General features: G+C 44.6%; 1 protein-coding gene across 1 annotated transcript; it reads right to left on the reverse strand.

Annotated features, from left to right (window-relative positions):
- Positions 1-1,127: 1,127 nt before the first annotated feature.
- On the reverse strand, positions 1,128-22,010 carry GPX4 (glutathione peroxidase 4). Its single transcript, XM_087703298.1, has 7 exons — positions 21,850-22,010; positions 10,685-10,779; positions 7,735-7,879; positions 6,638-6,789; positions 5,147-5,171; positions 3,669-3,728; positions 1,128-1,380 (listed from the first exon to the last, which is right to left on the reverse strand). Exons 1-7 carry the CDS (start codon positions 21,922-21,924, stop codon positions 1,348-1,350), a joined length of 585 nt encoding a protein of 194 aa, XP_087559424.1. The 5' UTR covers positions 21,925-22,010; the 3' UTR covers positions 1,128-1,347.

Raw genomic sequence — 22,010 nt, forward strand, 5'->3', positions numbered from 1 at the left:
GAGGGAGGGAGGAAGAATAGGGAGAGAGGGAAGAGGGAATAGGAGGAAGAAAGGAAGAATAGGCGGGAAGGAGGGAGGAGAAAAGGGGATTGGAAGAGGAGTGAGGGAGGGAGAGAAAAGAGAAGGCAAGAAAAATGAAGAATGAGGAGAAAGGTAGGTAGGTAGGTGTTCTGACCCCCCCCCCTCGTTCCACACCAAAGCACACCGAGCTAGAGATAAATTACAGCATTTAATTAACAGACAGACAGGTCCTTGGCAGTAAACCAGCACAGACAAGCTTGGGCAGCAATAAACACAGATAAGGCTTGGCAGCAATCCAGCCTGCCAAGCTCACACAAAGTTCTCCAACATTCGATTCTGTGTTGACTTCTGCAAAGAGGGTGTGTGCACAAGTAGCCTTCTTATAGTCTGGAGAGGAGCCTAATGACCATCAGCTGAGTGCAATTACCTCTTGTAATTGCGTAATTGTTCCTGGCTAGGTGACTGGGCCAATCACCAGCAGACTGAGTTCTAGTCCCGCCTTAGGCATGAAATCTGGCTAGGTGACTGGGCCAATCACCAGCAGACTGAGTTCTAGTCCCGCCTTATTCATGAAATCTGGCTAGGTGATTGGGCCAATCACCAGCAGACTGAGTTCTAGTCCCGCCTTAGGCATGAAATCTGGCTAGGTGACTGGGCCAATCACCAGCAGACTGAGTTCTAGTCCCGCCTTATTCATGAAATCTGGCTAGGTGATTGGGCCAATCACCAGCAGACTGAGTTCTAGTCCTGCCTTAGGCATGGAAGTTGGCAAGGTGACTTTGAGCCACTCAATTTCTCAGCCCAACCCACCTCACAGCGTTCTGGTGGGAAGAAGAGAAGGATATGTTTTGCCACCATGAGTTATTTGTAAAAATAACCAATAAAGAAAATAAAAAAATAACTTTTGGAGCGCCTGAAGTTGCCCTAACCCACCCAAGGCTAACAGATGAAGTTGACCTCCATTCCCCATTCGACAGCACGGGGGTCTCACCTGCAGATCTGAGGTAACTTTGCCCTCCTAAAATGGCTGCCTCCCCTCACCCCCACCCCCCTCAGCCCAAAGCCTGATACAGGCCACTTACACACAGATCTCAAAGACACTTGAATTGGTTGGAAAAACAACATCTTTATTTGTGCAAGATGGAAGGTGAGGTGCAAATGCAGACATTCCAGCTGGCCTCCCATGTGAACTCGTGCCAAATCTCTCGGACCGGCCTCACCAAGTAGGCTTGGCTTGAAGGCAGGCCGTCATCCAGGCAAAATTCACAGGCAAAGCAGAGGAACGCTGGCAGAGCACCGCCAGAGCTGGCAAGAGGCAGGCAGGGCTTACAGGAAACGGAGCAGGTCCTTTTCCATCGTCTGCAGAGGACAAGACAAGAGAAAACAACAGGTAGGTGTGTATGTGTGTGTGTGTGAGAGAGATGGCTGCATCTGGCCTAATGCAGCGATGGCAAACTTACCATATTTTTCAGAGTATAAGGCGCACTAAGATTTTGAAGAGGCAAATGAAAAAAAAAAGGTTTTGCACCCTGCGAACCTCCTAAAAACAGCCTGTGAAAACGGGCCTGTTTTTTGACAAAAAAGGGCGTGCATAGCATTTAGAAGGCTTGTAGAGTGCTCCTGGGGGCAAAAAAATGGCCTGTTTTTCGCTCAGTTCTACCCACCCCAGCCGCCAGAAGTACTTTGCAATAGCAATAGCAATAGCAGTTCGACTTATATACCGCTTCATAGGGCTTTCAGCCCTCTCTAAGCGGTTTACAGAGTCAGCATATCGCCCCCACAGTCTGGGTCCTCATTTCACCCACCTCGGAAGGATGGAAGGCTGAGTCAACCCTGAGCCGGTGAGATTTGAACCGCTGAACTGCAGATAACAGTCAGCTGAAGTGGCCTGCAGTGCTGCACTCTAACCACTGCGCCACCTCGGCTACATAGGAAGCATAGCAAGGCTCCTAAAAGCTATGCATGGCCATTTTTGCAAAGGGGGCAGGGTTTCGGGAGGCCAAAAATCCTGCATTCAGTGTATAAGACGCACCCAGATTTTCAGCCTCTTTTTTGAGGGCAAAAACGTGTGTCTTATACTCCAAATAATACAGTATGCCCCAACGTCCATGGAGATTCTCAGTCATCCAAATCAGGATTGTCTCAAAGGTGCTTTTTCAAAAGGTATCCGGCCTATGTTTTTTTTTTCCCTTGAAGGAGAAGAAAAGGTTTCACTTCTCATCCAAGAAGCTTCATCGGTTCTTGCTGAAGGGGAAAAAAAAGAACATAGGCCCGCTGCCTTTTGAAAAAAAAAAAAAAACCACTTGAGACTCATCTCAAAGATGACACGCTGTGACATTTCAAGTGACCCACCAGCACCCAACAATTATCCTTTTCAAAACATGGAAACGTCCTGATTTTTTGGAGCTTCGGAGGTTGGGCAGGATGGCCGTGCTCTTGTACGGCCTCTGACAGGCTACAAAAAGGGTGCAAGAATGGGGCGTGCTTTTGCGGGTTTCAAAGGCCACGGAAGGGTGTTCTCTGAAGGGGGCTTCAAGGATAAAGGCCTCGTGCAACCCGGAGCAGCCTCAGGTAGGGCTGCAGAGAACACCCCATGAAGGTAAGCAGCGCATGGCAGATCTTGGGAAGCACTGAACCGCACGGGGGGGAGGGGGGGGGACACATGACATGCCATCGTTCCACAAGGCTCATCCTTTTTGGAGAACAATGCAAAGTGGCAGTCAAGTTGAAGCCTACCTCAACCCAGGCTCCGGCACTACCACTGAGTGCTATGGTTCAGAGGAGAGAGAATTCTCCGCTTTTGTTGAAAGAGAAGCCGTGAGATGCCAGCAGAGTTAAATCAGGCATTTTCTGGGGGTTTTTTTACATGCCATGCCCAAAAGGTTTGTCATTACTGCCCTCACGTCAGCCCGTATTAAGGCTTTGATGCTCCTGTAAGCCGCCTTGAGTCACCACGTGCAAAGGGGCAGCAGTATAAATTTCCCTAAAATGTCAGCAGGCACTGGACCAAAAACACCCTTCTGGCAGTCACACTTGGGGGGAAGAGATGGGTGTTTTTGCATTCACACTAAGCACTGCTTTACATTATTGAATGAAGCACCATTAGCTTGATTTGCAAGGTGTTTTGGGCCCTAAATGAGCCACACCAGTGCAGTGGTTAGAGTGCAGCACTGCAGGCTACTTCGGCTGCCTGCAATTTGGCAGTTCAACTCTCACCAGGCTCAAGGTTGACTCGGCCTTTCCTCCTTCTGATGGAAGACGGAGTAAAATGAGGACCCAGATTGTTGGGGAGCCACAGGGCTGGAAAGCACTGAGAAGGGGCATATAGGTCTAGGCACTATTGCTATAAATCCCCACCACCACCAAAAAATGAGTGACCTCCATCTGGATTGGGTCTACAGTTGGTTGGATTATCTCTATAGAAAGGCTGCTATCAACCATGGTTTTCAACCCAGCCTGGCTGGGTTTAGCATGGTGTGTGAAGCACCTAACTCAGCTTTGGGGCCAGATGCTCAGGCTGAGTTCTGCAACTGGACAATGTCCCAGGTCCTTGGAACAGTCTCGATGGGTGGCCTAAAAAGTCTTAATATCCAGTCTAAACACCTGGCTGACTGCGCAACCAACCCGTAATAATACACACAACTTACAAAGGGGTCATCCATGGGGCTGAATCGCTTGACCACCTGTCCTTCCCTGTTGATCAGGAACTGCAAGGAGAGAAGGGAGAGCAGGTGACCCATTAAGGAAGCCCAAATTTCATCGGGGCAGGAAATTTGCAAAGACCACAAGACCACCGCCCAATTCGAGGGGGGCTGGATTGAATGCCTAGCAATACGCTGTAAAGCGATTCCAGCTTCCCAGAATTATGTGTACAGGCAATCCTCAACTTATGATCATAGTTGAGCTTGGCAATGATGGCCATAAAGCGAATACGACAATCGTAAAGCAAACCCATAGTTTTTACAATGGAGCATTTTTTGCCAAAAAATGGAAGTGAAAAGCAGTTTTCAGCAAAAAAAACATTGCAAATCGAGGTTTTCATACAACCGGATGACACTGCAAACAGCATCGTTGTGTGTCCAAAACATGATCCCACGGCCAGTGTGTGTGTCTGTCTGTGTGTGTGTGTGTGTGTGTGTGTGTGTCCATCAGAACTTCAGAACCTGGTTGCAAGCTCTTTATGGGGGCTGCGTCAGAACTTCCAATGGTCAATAAGTGACCGGTCGTAAGCCGAGGACTAACTGCATCCTGCCCCTCCTCTGAGCTCCATCTGTCCTTAGGAGTAAGGAGTAAACTCGGTGGAGGTGTGCTTCCTGAAGGCTGAAGAATACCTGGAAGGGCTGGGGAAAAGGCAGATCTAACCCAGGAAAGGCTTTGAAAACACGCTATTTGGCTACCCAACTTAGGAAAGATGGCACGGTGGTTTAGCGGCTACAACGTTGTGCTTGTCTGCTGAAAAGCCAGCAGCCCAGGTTCGAGACTCCAGCGCCATGTGACGAGGGGGAGCTCCTGTCCTCGCTCCAACTCCTGCCATGTTCCAAAGCATGCAAATGCGAGTAGATAAATAGGTACCACTTCGGTGGGAAGGCAACGGTGGGCTCTGCGATGTCGTGCTGGCCACATGACCACAGAAATGTCTTCACACAGCACTGGCTCAATGGACTTGAAATTGAGAGGATTACTGCCCCGCCTAAAGTCAGCAATGACTAGCGGAGTAAAATCCGCAGGGATTTATTTTTGTTTTCTTTACTAGCTTAGGAAAGAAATTAGACTCAACCAGCACTTTGGGGGGGGGGGTAGAAAAGTGGCTAAAAGTGGGGACAACCAGCTTTGGTCCTTCCTCAGCTCTCAGAGGGATTTTGGGGCTGGTTCCTCCTTCTCACCCCAGCTTAAGCACCCTGGCTGTTTGTTGGGGGAGAAAAACTGGAGGAAGCACCGTTCATATCGCCTTGTGCTACACTTCCGAACAAAAAGCCAACGACATACAGGAGTCCTTGACTTACAACAATTGAGCCCACCGTTTCCACTGCTAAGCAGGGTAGTTGTTAAGTGAGCTTTGCCCCATTTTTGCTTAAAAGTTTTAATAAAAATTATACAGCCACAAAAAAAATTTGAAGGTACTCACCTTGCTAAAATTCCACTTTATAGCACTAGGGAGAAAGAAAGAAAGAAAAAAAACAGCATTTACCTCTAAAGGTTTTTATTACTTCTAGTAATAAACTAGTAATTACTTTATTACTTTTATTTCTAATATTTCGTTCAAAACAACACTAAAACCAAAACGAACAGTGGCTGGTATCCGTTGCCAGTAAAGAGAGCCTGTTTGAAAATGGGGTCAAAGTCCAAGAAACACAATGGCCCATTTATTTGTTCCATTTTTTCCTCCCAGTCAAAAACTATCGTATTTTCTTCAAACCAGCCACCATCAGGACTAGCAGCTTAGCTTTTGGAAAGCAGAGTTGGAATGTGACACAGAAACATGCCATTGCAAAAGTACGACGCAGCAGGTACCGGACACCATAATGCCAGCCGACCCAGAATTCTTAAAACACACCCAACGGGGAAAAGCAGGAATAACAAGAATGCTAATAATAAAAACATGAATAACATTTTTAAATGTTCAGCTGGCTTTCATGTTTAATGAATAAAAGAGATAATATAAAAATAAAAATAATACCACACTCCAGAAAGGCAGAGAAAAAGAGAAATTTGGGAAGTCGATATCATATCAATTAAACTAAAATAAAAACTAAGATCATGGCATCCGGCCCTCTCAATTCCTGGCAAATAGTTGGGGAAGAAATGGAGGCAGTGACAGATTTTATTTTCCTGGGCTCCAAGATCACCACAAATGGGGACTGCAGCCAAGAAATTAAAAGACGCTTGCTCCTGGGCAGGAAAGCTAGACAGCCTACTAAAAAGCAGAGACATCCCCCTGCCAACAAAAGTGCATCTAGTCAAGGCTCTGGTTTTCCCAATTGCAATGGACGGCTGTGAAGTTTGGACCATAAGGAAGGCTGAGCACCAAAAAATGGAGGCCTTTGAACTCTGGTGCTGGAGAAGATTCCTGTGAGTCCCTTGGACTGCAAGGCCATCCAACCGGTCAGTCCTAGAGGAGATCAACCCTGACTGCTCTTTAGAAGGTCCTAAATCCTGAAGAGGAAACTCAAGTACTTTGGCCTCCTAATGAGAAGGAAGGACTCCCTGGAGAACAGCCTCATGCTGGGAATGATGGAGGGCAGAAGAAGAAGAAGGGGACGACGGAGAATGAGGGGGCTGGATGGAGTCACTGAAGCAACAGGCGTGAGCTTAAATGGATTCCAGAGGATGGTAGAGGATAGGAAGGCCTGGAGAATGTTGTCCATGGGGTCGCGATGGGTCAGACATGACTTTGCAACTAACATCCTCATATCATTATTAAACCTTCAAATAGATTACAACAGGCTGGCTGGGGAATTCTGGGAGTTGAAGTCCACACGGATTGAAGTTGTCAACTTCTAAAAACCCTTGTTTTATGACATTTAGTTTAATTAAAAATAAGTCAATCAGTGTGTGTGGTATATTAGCTATGCCTATTTCAGAAACTTGTTCAGAACTGGGGGCAGCGAGAACTCACTTTCCTAGAGTGCCTCTGCCTTTGGGTTGGTTTTTCAGCCACTTCCAGAGAGGATGAGCATTATCCCCATTGACTTCAACCTTGCTAAACATGTCGAATTTCACCCCGTAGCCTTCAGCAAATGCTTTAATTTCTTCCTCGGTACCAGGCTCCTATTAAAAAACAAGAACAAAAGGGAGACAGATGGTTAAACCGATCTTAAAACAGTTGCCTTTAGCTTTCAGTCTGTTTAAGTTGTAGATCCAGATGTTTCTGAACTGCGTTCGCTCACCATTTACGGTGAACCTATCAATGCATCATGTAATGAAGGTTTGAAGATTCTTTTTAGCCAGCTTGTCATAGATTCTTTCCTAATCCAGTATCTTCCCCATGTATGTCACACTGGCTGTCTCCTCTCTGGGGATAGAATTTGGGTCTCCCCAGCCCTAGTCCAGCCCCTTCCCTACTCCTCGATTGGCTGTTGGATTGAGAGGAAAGGACTGGCCCGAAGTCCACCAATGAGCTTCTGCATTTGAGAAGGGGACTAGAACCCTTCCTCAGGTGCAGATGTGGGTCTCCTCACATCTCATCCATCCCTTCCATAATTACTCTTGGCTCTTGGGCGGAGATGGAAGGATTGGCCCAAATTCAGCCAATGGGATTCCATGGCTGAGGGGGATAGAACCTGCGTCTCCCATTCCTTTTTCCAGCCCTTTCTGCATTATGCCTGATTGGCTCTTTGCTGGGATGGACAGACTGGCCCAAATTCAGCCAATCAGCTTCCATGGCTAAGGGAGAAAAACACCTGGGTATCCTCACTCCTAGCCCATCACTTTCCCCACTGTGTCATGTTGGTTCTCCTTAGAGCAGGGGTTCTCAACCAGGGGTCGCCTAAGACCATCAGAAAACACATATTTTCGATGGTCTTAGGAACCGAGACACCAATTTTATGGTTGAGGGTCACCACAACACGAGGAACTGCATTAAAGGGTTGCGGCATTGGGAAGGTTGAGAACCACTGCCTTAGAGGATAATTGTGTGTTTGGGGGGGGGGGATCATTTCATTGAGACATTAACATACACACATACACACAAACAACCCCCCTCCCCTTTCCTACCTGCTTGCCAAACTGGTTGCAGGGGAAGGCTAGAATGCGTAAACCTTTCTCAGCGTATCTACTATACAGTTGGACAAACTGAGTGTAGTTTACGTCAGTCTTGCCTCATTGGGAGGCCACGTTGGTGATGATGCAGACGGTGCCCCTGGAGAGAGAGACAGAAATGCAGAAATGGATAGATTAAGACTTAAAATTAAGGAGAAGAAACAGAATATTTTTTTAACGTGGGATTTGTTTTACCAATGGCTAACTGACAGAAACAGAAGTTAGAAATGTAGAAGCTTAAGAGAATGATTAATTATATAAGGAAGGTTTATTCAAGTGGATAAGTACATATTACTATTGTGTGATCATTATCAATGTTATGAATATCATTATTACTGTTTCTCAAAATTAACTATACCCAGACAACACACTGTTCATGTAGACATTGATTTTTTTGTTTATTAAAAAAAGTATTTTATATACTGTATGTATATATATATGTGTGTATGTGTGTCTGTGTGTATATATATTATGTGTGTGTGTGTGTGTGTGTGTGTGTGTGTGTGTGTGTGTGTATAGGTCTCTAGTTGTTCGGGTTTTCTCCCGCGTAGAATTGGAGATGGTCTGGAGAATCTAGAGACCTACATACTAACACCCGCGAAAACTAGAGACCTACATACTAACACCGGCGAAAACCTCAGAAAACATAGATAGATAGATAGATAGATAGATAGATAGATAGATAGATAGATAGATAGATAGATAGATAGATAGAGTGTGTGGTGTGTGTGTGTGTGTGTGTTGCATTTGTGCTGTAATGTAACAAAGGCAACATAAAATGCAACAAAGGCAACATAAGGTTTAGGTTTAGCTTAAACCTAAACCTAAAAAATGGCTTTCTGCCTGGATGGCTCCTAGGGTGAACCAAAAGACAGAAAAAGGGAAGCGGTATGCTGCCTCCTATATTTGGGCATATACCAGGGGTCGTGACAGAATACTGTGTGTGTGTGTGTGTGTGTGTGTACGCACGTGCGGGGTGTGTGTTGCATTTGTGCCGATAAATAAATAAACAGAGTCATAAATGTAACAAAGGCAACGGTAAAAATAATGGCTTTCTGTCTGGATGGTCTCCTGGGGTGAGACGATAGACAGAGAAAGGAAGCAGTATGCTTCCTCCCATATTTGGGCATACCAGGGGTGGTATGCTCCCGCTGCCATGCTGGCAGTTCCATCCATCCAGTTCCGGCCAGGTGCAAAGGGGCAGAAACAATGGATGACCTTGGCTTTCTAGAAATAATTTGGTTATGGCTACGTAGTGTGCAACTCTTTACAATTCCCCCTCCCCCATTTTCCCACAATAGAAAATGCATAGCAGAATAATTGAGGGTCACAGGTAGTCCTCGACTTACAACCACAACAGAGCTCAACATTTCCATAGTTAAGTGAGACAGCGGATGAGTGAATTTTGCTGCCATTTTGCGAGCTTCCTTGCCACGGCTATTAAAGGAATCCCTGCAGTAATTACGTTAGCAACAGGCTTGTTTAACTGAATATGGCTTCCCTACTTAGCTTGTCAGAAGGCCGCAAAATGGGATCCCATGACCACGGGACGCTGCGACCGTCATAAATATACGTTGGTTGCCAAGCGTCTGAATTTGGATCATGTGACCATGGAGTCATAATGCAACAGTCGTTAAGTGTGAAAAACAGCTGTAAGTCACTTTTTCAGTGTCATTGTCATTTCCAATGGTCGCTAAATAAACTTTTGTAAGTCGAGGACTAGGGCCACCGGGAATTCCAGGCACACTGATGGGTTCTAAACCTTTCTTCCCAGAATCGTACAGAATTTCTCCACTAGCTGCACTTCTGCTTTCATGCTGAGTTGTGTTATTTATTTATCAAGCTTCTACAGTTGCCCATCCCACACAATGTGACTTCGGATGGTAAACAGCATCAAATAATAAATGTGTCAAACACACTCGTAGTTTTTTAAAAATGCACACCCAGAAGAGAGTTGATTGGCAACAGACTTAAGGAAAAAAATGGGATATTTAGGAGCCAGGACTGTCAACCTATTCTTCCAAACACCATTGGAAAAAACAAACAAGCAATGTTGGCTTGCAAATCAAATGCCATCCAGGACTTAACCTAGCAGGGAAAGGCCATAATCAGGCAAACTTCAACCGAGGCCCATTCTCCTCCTCCTCCTCCTCCTGTATTAGATGTAAGCAGTTCTCGATCTATGACCATAATGAAGCCTGCCCGCCATAGCTCCAATTCATGATTTTACAACCTTTCCCGTGCCAGTTGTTAAGTGAACCAATGGTGGTTTTGCCAAAACCAGAAAGTAAACGCTGGTTTTTGACGAAGCCGCTTTAAAACACACGGCTGCATGGCGCTGCGAATGGCCTTAAGTGTGGGTCAGTTGTCAAAGAGTCCGGCATATCATCACATGACTGCAGGGGGCAGTGGGTATTGGAGCCAGATTGTTAAGTACCCCCACAAAGGTATGGTTGAAAAGTCGAAGACTATTGGTCCAGCAGATGTGTTCAATCGTGGCGGCTGTAAAATGTGTGGCCTTCAACTCCCAGAATTCTGGGAGTTGAAGTCCACAAGTCTTAAAGTTCCCAAGTTTGGACACCCCTGGATTATGGCATAGCTGGTTGGCTGGGGAATTCTGGGAGTTGAAGTCCACAAGTCTTAAAGTTCCCAAGTTTGGACACCCCTGGATTATGGCATAGCTGGTTGGCTGGGGAATTCTGGGAGTTGAAGTCCACAAGTCTTAAAGTTCCCAAGTTTGGACACCCCTGGATTATGGCATAGCTGGTTGGCTGGGGAATTCTGGGAGTTGAAGTCGACAAGTCACAAAGTTACCAAAGTTACCATCTTACAGCCGCCAAGATTGGACACATCTGCTGGACCTACTGCCCGATAGCAAACAAACCCAGATGGGAAAACAACTTGCCTGTATCTCTCCAGCGAGACATCGTTGCCGTCAATATCCAGTGCGTGGAAGTCGTACATCGACGTGGCCGACTGCCACTCACCCTTCCGAGCACACTGCAGGGAAGAAATATAAAGGGGGGAGAGAAATTAGAGAAAAATGAATCTCCCTTCTTGTCAGGCCCCCAAAATCAAGAACGACAAGCGGAGTGACTTCTGAATAGTTCCTTTATTGCTGTACCCCTGCAAACAGAAACTGTGCCAGATTAAAGCCACTATTATTGCAATAATTACAGATAGTCCTTGTAAATGGTTAAGGTGGGTGCCCCCCCAATCTTTCTCCCTGCCCACCAGACAGTCCAGGCTCCGCCCTCTGGAAAAGAGCCCCTCCCTCCTGTGACTCTGCCTGGACTATACAGGTAGTTATTGATGTACAACAGTTCATTTACAACAGCGCTGAAAAACGTGACTCATGACCATTGCCGCATCCTTGGGGGTCACATGATCAAATTTCAGATGCTTGGCCACTGACTTGTACTTATGACGGTTGCAGTAACCTGGGGGCCTTCGGTGGGGAAGCCAGAGTCATTTTACCACCACGCTACCAACTTAACCACTGCTGTGATTGGCTTAGCAACTATGGAAAGAAACATAACATGGGGCCAAACTCACTGAAAAACTGTCTCAATTTTGGGCTCAGTTGTGGTCGTAACTCGAGGACAATCTGTATTCCACCACACTTTGAGACAACTTGCAACCAAGGGGGGGTCTCTGGGCCGCTGCGGGTCAAGGGGTCTGTAATATTTTAGTCTTCTCCAACATTGGGTATGTGAGGACTGCAGCTCCCAGAATTCTTACCCAAGAAGCTACCTAGGGAATTCTGAGTTTTGCAATTGCGACCCATTAGCAGGGCAGCCTGTGAAAATTGTCAACCCCAAGGCTGGGCACATGTTTTATGCGAAGCCCCAAACAAGCCGCTTTTGAATCAAACCATGATTTGGCATCAAATACAAACTCAGAGGACGCAGTAGCTCAGGGGCTCAGACACTGAGCTTGTTGATCAGAAAGGTTGGTAGTTGGTAGTTCGAATCCCTAGCACCGTGCAACAAGTGAGCTCCCGTTACCTGTCCCAGCTTCTGCCAACCTAGCAATTTGAAAGCACATAAAAATGCAAGTAGAAAAATAGGAACCACCTTTGGTGGGAAGGGAACAGTGTTCCGTGCGCCTTTGGCGTTTAGTCATGCCAGCCACATGACCACGGAGACGTCTTTGGACAGCGCTGGCTCTTCAGCTTTGAAACGGAGATGAGCACCGCCCCCTAGAGTCTGGAACGACTAGCACATATGTGCGAGGGGAATCTTTACCTTTGCAAACTCAGATTCAGTGCCTCACCCTCAAAGGGCCCACGTGACATTATTTTAAACAGTCTTTCTCAACCTTGGCCACTTTTAAGACGTGTGGACTTCATCCCCCAGAATCCCCCAGCCACCATGTTGGCTGAGGATATTTGGGAGTTGAAGTCCACAAACTTTACATTTGCCAAGCTTGACAAATCTTGCTTTAAAGGTTCAGGGCCTTTCGCACAGTAGATTCCCAAGGGCAATTTATTTCACACGAGAAACTTATGAAGTGGATTGCTGCTAGTTTCGGTATGAGCTTATTCGTTACCCCACTCAACAGAGGACAGGAAACAAAAGTTTTATTTGCAAGAAGAAGGGAAGCATTACTTCTGCAAGGGGAAATCCTGCAAAAAGGATGGAAAATACCCCAAAGTAAAATATTGAGAACTGCAAAAACGATTACGAATAATGCTAATTAAATCTTTAAATAATAAGGCTGGCGGCTGGAGGAGGGGCGATGAGGGTGGTGGGAAAAGGAGTGGCTGGGAGTGAGGGGCAGGGCTTAATCCCACCACTGTGCGCACTGGATACATTGTGTTGGCGGCTGTATATGCTCGCGGGCCATAGTTTGAGAACCTCTGCTTTAAATCCTAAATCTAATCCTATAAGGATTGCAAGTGCACAGGTAGTCCTTGAGTTATGCCCATTTGTTTAGCAACCATTCAAAGTTAACAAACAGCACTGAAAAAAGTGACTTATGACTGTTTTTCACTTACGACCATGACAGTATCCCCTTGTTCACATGATCGAAATTCAGACGCTTGGCAACTGACTCATATTTATGAAGGTTGCAGTGTGTCCCATGGTCACACAATCCCCTTTTGTGACCTTCTGGCAAGCAAAGTCAATGGGGGGGAGCCAGATTCACTTAACAACCGTGTTATTAACGTCAGGGTTTCACTTAACAACTGTGGAAAAAGATTGTAAATTGGGGCAAATCTCATTTAACAACTGTCCTGCTTAGCAACGGGAATTCTGGGCTCAGTTGGGGTCATACATCGAGGGCAAACCGTTCATTTCATTGGGTCCTTCTCCTGTGTCTCTCTGAGTGTGCGCACAATAATTGTGTCCTTTTGTTGTTGTTGTCAGATCGACACCTATCATTAGCAAGATCTGCCTGCAAGAGATAGCATGAGTGGGATACTTCCTGGGAGAGATGCAATTATTTTTCATCTGTACATTTGCACCGGCTGGATCCAAATGTCTAAATTAACATTTTTTTAAGAAGAATGGATATCACATGAGTGACATTAAACCTATAATATGTTTCTTAATCTTCACAACTTTAAAACAACTGGAATTCAATTCTAGGAGTTAAAGTCCAGCCATTTTAAAGTTTCCATGATTGAGAAAAATTGGCATAAGAATAAATACTTTATTGTCACTTTAAATGTACACTGATCAGCATAAAGTAAAATGAAATTTAATTGCATTCGGCTCTCAAAAGATAACCATTACACACACACACACACACACACAAAAAAACGCAGGAGGGAACATCACAGTCTACAGGTAGTCCTCAACTTACAACAGTTCTCTTATCAATTTGAAGTTACAACGGCATTGAAAAAAGTGACTTACCACCACTTTTCACTTACGACCGTGGCAGCATCCCCATGGTCACATGATCAAAATTCGGATGCCTGTCAACTGGTTCATATTTATATTGTCCCAGGGGCCTGTGGGATCTACGTTTTGCGACCTTCTGACAAGCAAAGTCAACGGGGAAGCCAGATTCACTTAACAACGGTGTTACTAATTTCACAACCGCAGTGATTCCCCCTTAACGACCCATAGCAGGAAAAGTTGCAAAGTGGGGCAAAACTCACTTTACAAACCTCTCACGTCGCAACATACATTTGGGGCTGTGTTGTGATCGTACATTGAGGGCTACCTGTAATTCAAATGCATCCCTATACATGATGGGAGTGAAATGAATCTTGCGAGTTTACCAGACGAATGGCCTAGAGAACAAAGCTGTTACACACTAAGGTACTCCTGCTAGAAATACTTTGAAACCTCCTCCCAGAGGGCAGCAATAGAAACAGATTGTGAAGTGGGTCTGTGGGATCTCTAACAATGCTTTGAGCTCTCAGCACATAGCCCTTATAAGCAGTATCCTGAACAATGAGAAACGGGCTTCCTATAATCTTCTTGTCAGCGTTCCAAAATATCATGCAGAATTAAATCAGAGTCGAAGGCAAAACTATGCTTAAAGTTCCAATTTAATAAGGCAGGCATGTTGGCATCATGCTATGGAATCCCAATTCTGGAAGTTATATTAGGATCCACCCAGTTAGAAGTTCATGATCTTGTCCCCATACCACAGTCCATCACATGGTCCAATCTTCTTCTTCCACGTTAGCACCTACGCCCAACTGCTTCCGATCAGGTGCAAAGGTTTCGGAGACAAAAGATGACCTTGAGCTTCTAGAAAGGATTTATTTATTTATTTTGAAAACAACACATTCTACCCCTTGCTAATCCGCCCCCCCCCCTTAATGAGTGTGTGGCAGGCCAAAGATTCTTAAAGGAACCACCGCAGGCCTGACACTTCTCCACTGTCCTCATCACTCTCTGTATGGGCTTTCTATCTGAGGTGCTGCCATCACCAAACCAAACAGTGATGCAGTTTGTTAAAACAATTGTGCCTCTGTAAAAAGTGGCCAGGACAGGAGGAGTAAGATGTGCTCTCCTCATCCGATGCAGGAAATGCTGGTTTGCACGCTTCACTAAGAATGACATATGAAGAGACCAAGGCAAATTATAACATACATAAGATGTTATAACTGGATTGGGGGGGGGGGGGAATTTTGGTGGTGAGGTCATAAAAACCCTTCCTGCGTCTTCAAGCCAACCATTTGGCACCATTATAAGGTGTGCCAGCCAAAGAGCCAGCTTTTATAAATAATTAGAATATATCCTGTTTCAGAGATTGAGATAGACTGAGTCATGTCATTAAGGAGCGCTTTTGTTCCTCTGCAAATTTTATTAAAAGCCGTAGGCTCATTTTTTTTAGAGGCCTGGAAGAGCTAAAGTGATGTAGGATTTACCATGGATTGAGGCTGGGGGGTGGGGGGGGAGGTGGGAGATGGAGAAGACACAGATGTTATATAGAGAGTGAGAATACATATAATTAGTAACAGACAGGACTATCTGTAGTAGTAATCAATACAGATAGTCCTCAAATAATGTACCCAATGGAATCAAAAATTCCATTGCTAAGCAAGACAGTTGTGACATGAGTTTTGCCCCATTTTCTCTTTCCTGACACGGTTGTTAAGTGAATCAGGCTTCCCCATTGACTTTGTCAGGTCTCAAAAGGGGATCCGTGACTCCAGGACACTGCAACCGTCATAAATAGGTCAGTTGCCAAGCATCTGAATTTTGATCACGTGACCAGGGGAATGCTGCAATGGTCATAAGTGTGGGGAAACTGTCATAAGTAACTTTTTCAGTGTCGTAACTTCAAACAGTCACTAAATGATTAATTGTTAGTCGAGAACTACCTGCAACCTATATAATAAGTTGATTAATAATTATTTATTTTATTAACCTCTTAGTATGCTCACAAAATCAGGAGGAATAATATCTAACAAAGATTATGAAAAGGCACATGCTTCCTGTCTTCAGTTTTTTAATAATATATAAATTAATCTGGAAAGTTAAGTCCTTGATTTACAACTATTCAATTAGCGACCATCCAAAGTTACAACAGAAAGAAGTGTCCCACAATCAGTCCTCACACTTGTGACCGCTGCAGCATTCCCCACAGTCACACAATCAAAATTCAGACGCTTGGCAACTGACTCATATTTATGATGCTTGCAGTGTCCCCGGGGTCATGGGATCAACTCTGGCGACCTTCTGACTAGAAAAATCAATGGGGGGGGGGGGGAAGCCAGACTCACTCAACAACCATGTTACTAACTTGACAAGTGCATTGATTCACTTAACAACTATGGCAGGAAAAGTTGCAAAATGGCTTCTGAGAAGCAAAGTCAATGAGGGAGGCCAGATTCACTTAATGACCCTGTGAGTCACTGCAGGGATTTGCTTAACAATCGTGGCACAAAAGGGTTGTAAAAACTGGGCACAACTCAATAACGCCCAGCTTAGCAACAGAAATCCTGCTCCCAATTGTAATAAGTGAAGGACTCCTTGTAGCTTAGCCAATGTTTCACAACTTCAGCCATTGTGATAAGTGAAGGACTCTTTGTAGCTTAGCCAATGTTTCACAACTTCAGCCATTTTAAGGTGTGTGAGCTTCAACACCCTGAGTGGGGAATTCTGGCAGCTGAAGTCCATAGTTTTTAAAAGCTGGTCAAGTTGAGAAACATTGCTTTAAACCAGGGAGCCGCATGTGGCTTTTTCATCCCTCTGCTGCGGCTCCCTATTGCCAGTCGGCTCCACAATAGATAGGGCTTTCGGTTAGGACAGGTAGAGGAAAAAGGAGCTAGGAGGAGACTCTATGGGGGGGGGGGGGGAACCGGATTTCTGGTCAGCTCCAGAATTGAAGGGGTGTATGTGTTTGTGGCTCTTTGTGTGTTTAAGGTTGCCCCTGCTCTAAACTAACCAAGTTATCTCAGAAGGCCTCAACAAGCATAACTAGATTTTGATGCAGATTAGTTTCTAATCTATAATGTGCCTGGAATGTGCCTCCGACGTAACATGCCTCTGTGTGCTGCAACACCCTCCCCTCCCCAATTTAATTTCAACATCCGTTAAGCCAATCGTTTGATGAAGTGAGCATCACTACACAGCCTCTGCTACTTGGCACATCCTCTTCGCAACCTGGGAGGAAGGCTTCCTGGTATCCGAAGCAGAACATCTTGATTCAGCCACAGTTCTGGGCCATGTGGCATCAGCCTTGTGAACCTTCAAGCTTCCTCTTTCTGTTGTGTATTCAAAATAGACAGTGGTGTGTGTGTGTGTGTGTGTGTGTGTGTGTGTGTTTGTGTCTAGTTGTCTCTCTCTTTCTCTGTCCATCTATGTACATCCATCCATCAGTATCATTTTAAAGATAATCAGTTTCATTTTATTTCTATCATCTGTCTACGGATCATCTATTTCTTTCTTTCTTTATTATTTTTCTTTCTCTCCCTTTCTTTCTCTCTCTTTCTCTCTCTTTTTTCTTTTTTCTCTTCCTTTCTCTCTCTCTATTTCTCTTTCGCTCTTTCTTTATCTCTTCCTTTCTCCCTTTTTTCTTCTTCCTCCCTGTCTGTCTGTCTAAATGAGTAAATAGAAATAATAGAAATAGAAAAGAATAGGAGCTTCTTACTCAGGATTTCCTATAGCTTTGGCTCCACTACCTGATCCTAACACTCAGTCTTACCAAGCAGAAATGCAAGTTAATTCCCTTCCCACCCCTTTCCTCAATCTAATCTGTGCCTGTTTTCTCATCCCAATCACATGAGCTGAGACACTGCGGAGTCATATTGCCCTCCCCGCAACCGCAAATCCGTCTCACGAGCCTCCGGATTATGATGCAATTAGTAGAACAAAGGGGACAGAGAACAACGGATTGCGCCAGAAGGGGGACGTTGGTTGAGACTTTTGTTTTCTTTTTTATGGATCACATTTATCAATCCACGATAAACCAGGGACAAACAAGATCAAAGTCCTGGCATTGGTGATTTGTTCAGCTCTTCCCACTGACTTTCAGATAAAAACTATGTTGAAAATGATGCTGTGCAAACAATTGCATTTCTGCATTGCAGGCAAAAGAGGAAGGGAGAAGATGAGGCTGCTTTCACACATGCCACATTTAATCAAAAACAGCCTTTGTCTTCACCCAGAAGCAAATAAATATACTGCACCCAAAATAAAACAAATAAATGAATAAAACTGGGTAGGCCCATGTATTTCTCATCCAGAAGTTGCTTTGTTTTTCCTGGAGTTTAAAAGAAAAACAGTTTTGCTAGAATTTCTGTTTTGCGTGGAAACAGATTCAGAAGGGCTTGGAAGCTTTAAAGCAGAGGTCTTGAACTGTGGCAACTTTAAGACTTGTGGACTGCAACTCCCAGAATTCCTCAGTCAGCTTTGCTGGCTGAGGAATTCTGGGAGTTGAATCCACAGGTCTTAATGTTCCCAAGGTCCCTGCTTTAAACACTAAGGACAGCTCAGAAAAGCTTTTATAATCTTAAACTAGCAAAACCATCCAAGGATCAAGAGGAGCAGAAGGGCCAAACACTGTACTCAGTTAGCTAGCAGTACAGGCAGTCCTCAACTTATGACACAATTGAACCCAACATTTATGTTGCTAAGTGAGACAGTTAAGTGAATTTTGCCCCATTCTATGACCTTTCTTGCCATATTTATTAAGTGAATCACAACACTTAAGTGAGTCACATGGTTGTTAAGTGAATCTGGCTTCCCCCAGTCACTTGGCTTGCCAGGTGGTGGCAAAAGGGGATCGCATAAACCTGGGACACTGCAAATAAATCCATACCAGTTGTCCAGCATCCTCATTTTGATCAGGCGACTATGGGATGCTGCAATGACCTTGTAAAAAATGATCACAAATCCCGATTTTCTGTACAGTTGTACCTTGAAACGGTCCCTAAACAAATGGCTGTAAGTTGAAGGCTATCTGTACTCACTTCTACAAGCTGCAATATGGAGCAGCATTTTTTAAAAAATACATAATTACAGCTATTAGCCATAATGGCCAAATGGCTCTTAATTTGTCATATTTAGAAATGCTGGGATTTCTCCCAGCTGGGAAGATGGTCAGAATATGAAAAGAAATAATAAGCTGCTCTACCTGAAAGTAAACCTGAAATCCCAATTACGTTTAATGTTTACAAATTAACTCAAGAGCTTCACGTAAACATCAAAAGGCACGCTAGAAATATTCCTGAAAAATGTCTCGCTTTAATCTTGGCAAGAACATTGCTGATCGTTTCCCTTCTCCAACCAACCCCTCCACCCCTAAATGAAATGAGGCTGCAAACTCATCAGCAACTGACCTACATGGCATCCTCTGGCAGAACCACAATCTTTTCTGATTCCACCACAGAGGAGGATATAATCCTGACCCAAAGAGCTGCTTTTTGTATGGTTCTGTTTATTGAAGGTGGAGCAAAGGAACAACTTAATTGTGTTCAGTGGAATCCTTGGTGCTCTCGGAGCTTGGCTGATTAAGCTATTGCTTTCTACTTAATTGTTTGTTTGGGGTTAAACCCTGCTTAACTGGGTGCTGGCTTTTTGTTCTCTAGTCTTTTTGTTCCCCTCAAGGTTTTTAGGATCTCTTGAATGGGATAGAAAGGCAATTTAACTTTTTTGCATTCTCCAACCAAGGGACAACCCCCATCAACACGGGGCCCGACTACTGTATATAAACAGGGAACAAATCCCCCACTGTCACTTGCATGAATGCTGTGTAACTAATAAATACTGACAGTTGTTAGTTGCAAAGTCGTGTCCAACCCATCACGACCCCATGGACAACAGTCCTCTGGGCCTTCCTGTCTACCATCCCCCAGAGTCCATTTAAGCTCATGCCAACTGCTTCGGTGACTCCATCCAGCCACCTCATTCTCTGTTGTCCCCTTCTTTTGCCCTCAATCTTTCCCAGCATGAGGCTCTTCTCCAGGGAGTCCTTCCTTCTCATTAGGTGAGTTTCCTCTTCAGGATCTGGCCTTCTAAAGAGCAGTCAGGGTTGATCTCCTCTAGGACTGACCAGTTGGATGGCCTTGCAGTCCAAGGCACTGGAAGGGAGATACTGACAGGGCAAGCCACTAGGACATAAATTAAGAGTAAACCCTACTCCCTACCAGCACTGATGCTATTACCTGGTTGGGGAATGAAAGATCTGCAAGCAAACCACCAAGCTCAGAGAGCACCAAGGACCCCACAGTTCAACCTTGAGATGCAGATATTGTTTTTCACATTGCATGTTTTCACAAAGGCATCCTTGAGTAAGGTTGGCTTGCTTTTGATTACTGAAAGCAACACTGAATTGCTTCCGCCGGGAAGTCAGCAGCTCAGGGAGGTTTCAAAACAGATTCTTATCAACTTGTAGCCACCAAGCATATGTATAGGCATATACTATACATATACTTTACTATAAAATCCATTAGCAAACTAGAGTTGGTCTTCAGAAACAGGCTGCCAAAGGAGAAGACATAAAGCTGTTCAGAAGATTTTTCTATATGACAAAGGGACAAGGTTGTGGAGTAGGCAGGCCCTTTTAAACAGTAGGCGGCTTCAGAAGAGTTGTGAAATCCTAATTTAACTAGCCTTAGGAGGCAAAGCAATGAGGATTGAAGTACAAAGAACCACCTAGTTCTCTGTACTTCTGTTTTAATCATCTGCGAAGTTTCTCAATCATTCAGATTATAGTTGATCCAAAAAAGCAGCTGGACTGGGGCATTCAAGTTTAATCCGTAGTATTTTATTTTTATTTAAGATAATTTCTTCATCCACCCCACTCTCAGGGACTCTCCCAGAATTGCTGGCACGACTTGCAGAGTTAATAAATGGTTTCATAAATATAAAGCATGAAAGAGAGTCTGTTATGGGACACTGAGCAGAGGCTCAGTACGTCCTCATTTTGGCGCTAGTCCCTAATTTAAAAACCGGCTTTTAAATCTTTAAATGCCTTTTGCACACATGTAATTTATCTTATTCTACCCCAAGGGCTCAAATGCAGCTAAGCTGCAGCTGTTTCTTCATCCAAGAACCATTCTCTAAGGAGCTCCAACAACCCCAGATCATGTTTTAAGATAAACAATTAAGACTATAATTTCATCTCTGAGAGACACCTGAAGACATCAGGGATAGCTTTCTGTTTCATGATTCTTCTATACTGTAATGAAATTTACACCCTAAAACCATTACTTTACCCCAGTAGGGACAGACAAGCAGCTCTAGAAAAGCAGTAACCCTGAAGTCCAAATACAGGTAAATCCTCGACTTACAGCAGTTCATTTAGTGACCATTCAAAGTTACACCACTGAAAAAGTTACTTCTGACCGTTTTTCACACTTCCGAGCTTTCTAGCAGTCCCAGGATCATGCGCTTGGCAATTGGCTCACATTTACGACCATTGCTGTGTTCCAAGGTCATGTGACCCCACTTTGGAAGCTTTTGACAAGCAAAAGCTGGATTCACTTAACTACCGTGTGACTCACTTATCAACTGCAATGATTCACTTAACAACAGGCACCAAAGGTCGTAAAATGGGGGGGAAACACTCATTGAACTAATGTCTCACTTGGTAATAGAAATTTTGGATTCAATTGTAGCCGTAGGTTGAGGACTACCTGCCCAAAGTATTATGGGGAAAAAACATGGTTTTTGCCCTATTTTTGAGGAATTAAGGTTTAAGTCACCTGCAAAGACCTTTGCTGCATTATATTGTATTTTATTTACATCACAAGACTTAGATAAACACCCTTGTGTAACAACCATCCCAGGCACTCCCAAAACAATAAAAACAACCTCCAAAAACCCATATTATGGTAATGACATTCAATAAAAATTCATACTTCCCCAGGGCAACACTTTCCTCTCCATCCATATGCCATCTTACTGGCCTCCAGCCTCGTCCTAGCCTAATGTTTTGGGGAAATTATGCTCGTTGGAAGAGAAGTAGTAAAAACGACCACTTCAACGGATTAGAGTGAAAGTCCTCCCAGGGGCTCTAAAAAAAGATTATATGGGTCCTCCAAGGAGACCCTACGTAGCCCTTTAAGGTGACCGCTCTATGGTCCGACCATAGAGAACACAGCCAATGACTAGAACGTCTACGACTGGAGACCCACTCCCCCTGGCAACTTACCATCACTCTTGTGAGGCCGCGCCCTACCAAGAACCCACAAAGAAGCGTCTTGGAAGCGAAACGCCGCAAACTCATCTCAGCTGCAGGTCTCTCCGCTCCTCCTTTAATCTGCTCTTCACGCCCCTCCGCCTCCCCGACAGGGCCAATCACAAGATGGCTAA

Source organism: Thamnophis sirtalis, unplaced genomic scaffold (assembly GCF_051295495.1).
Source record: "Thamnophis sirtalis isolate CommonGarterSnake01/CBP01778 unplaced genomic scaffold, rThaSir2_p1.2 scaffold_1, whole genome shotgun sequence".
Classification (NCBI taxonomy): Eukaryota; Metazoa; Chordata; class Lepidosauria; order Squamata; family Natricidae; genus Thamnophis; species Thamnophis sirtalis.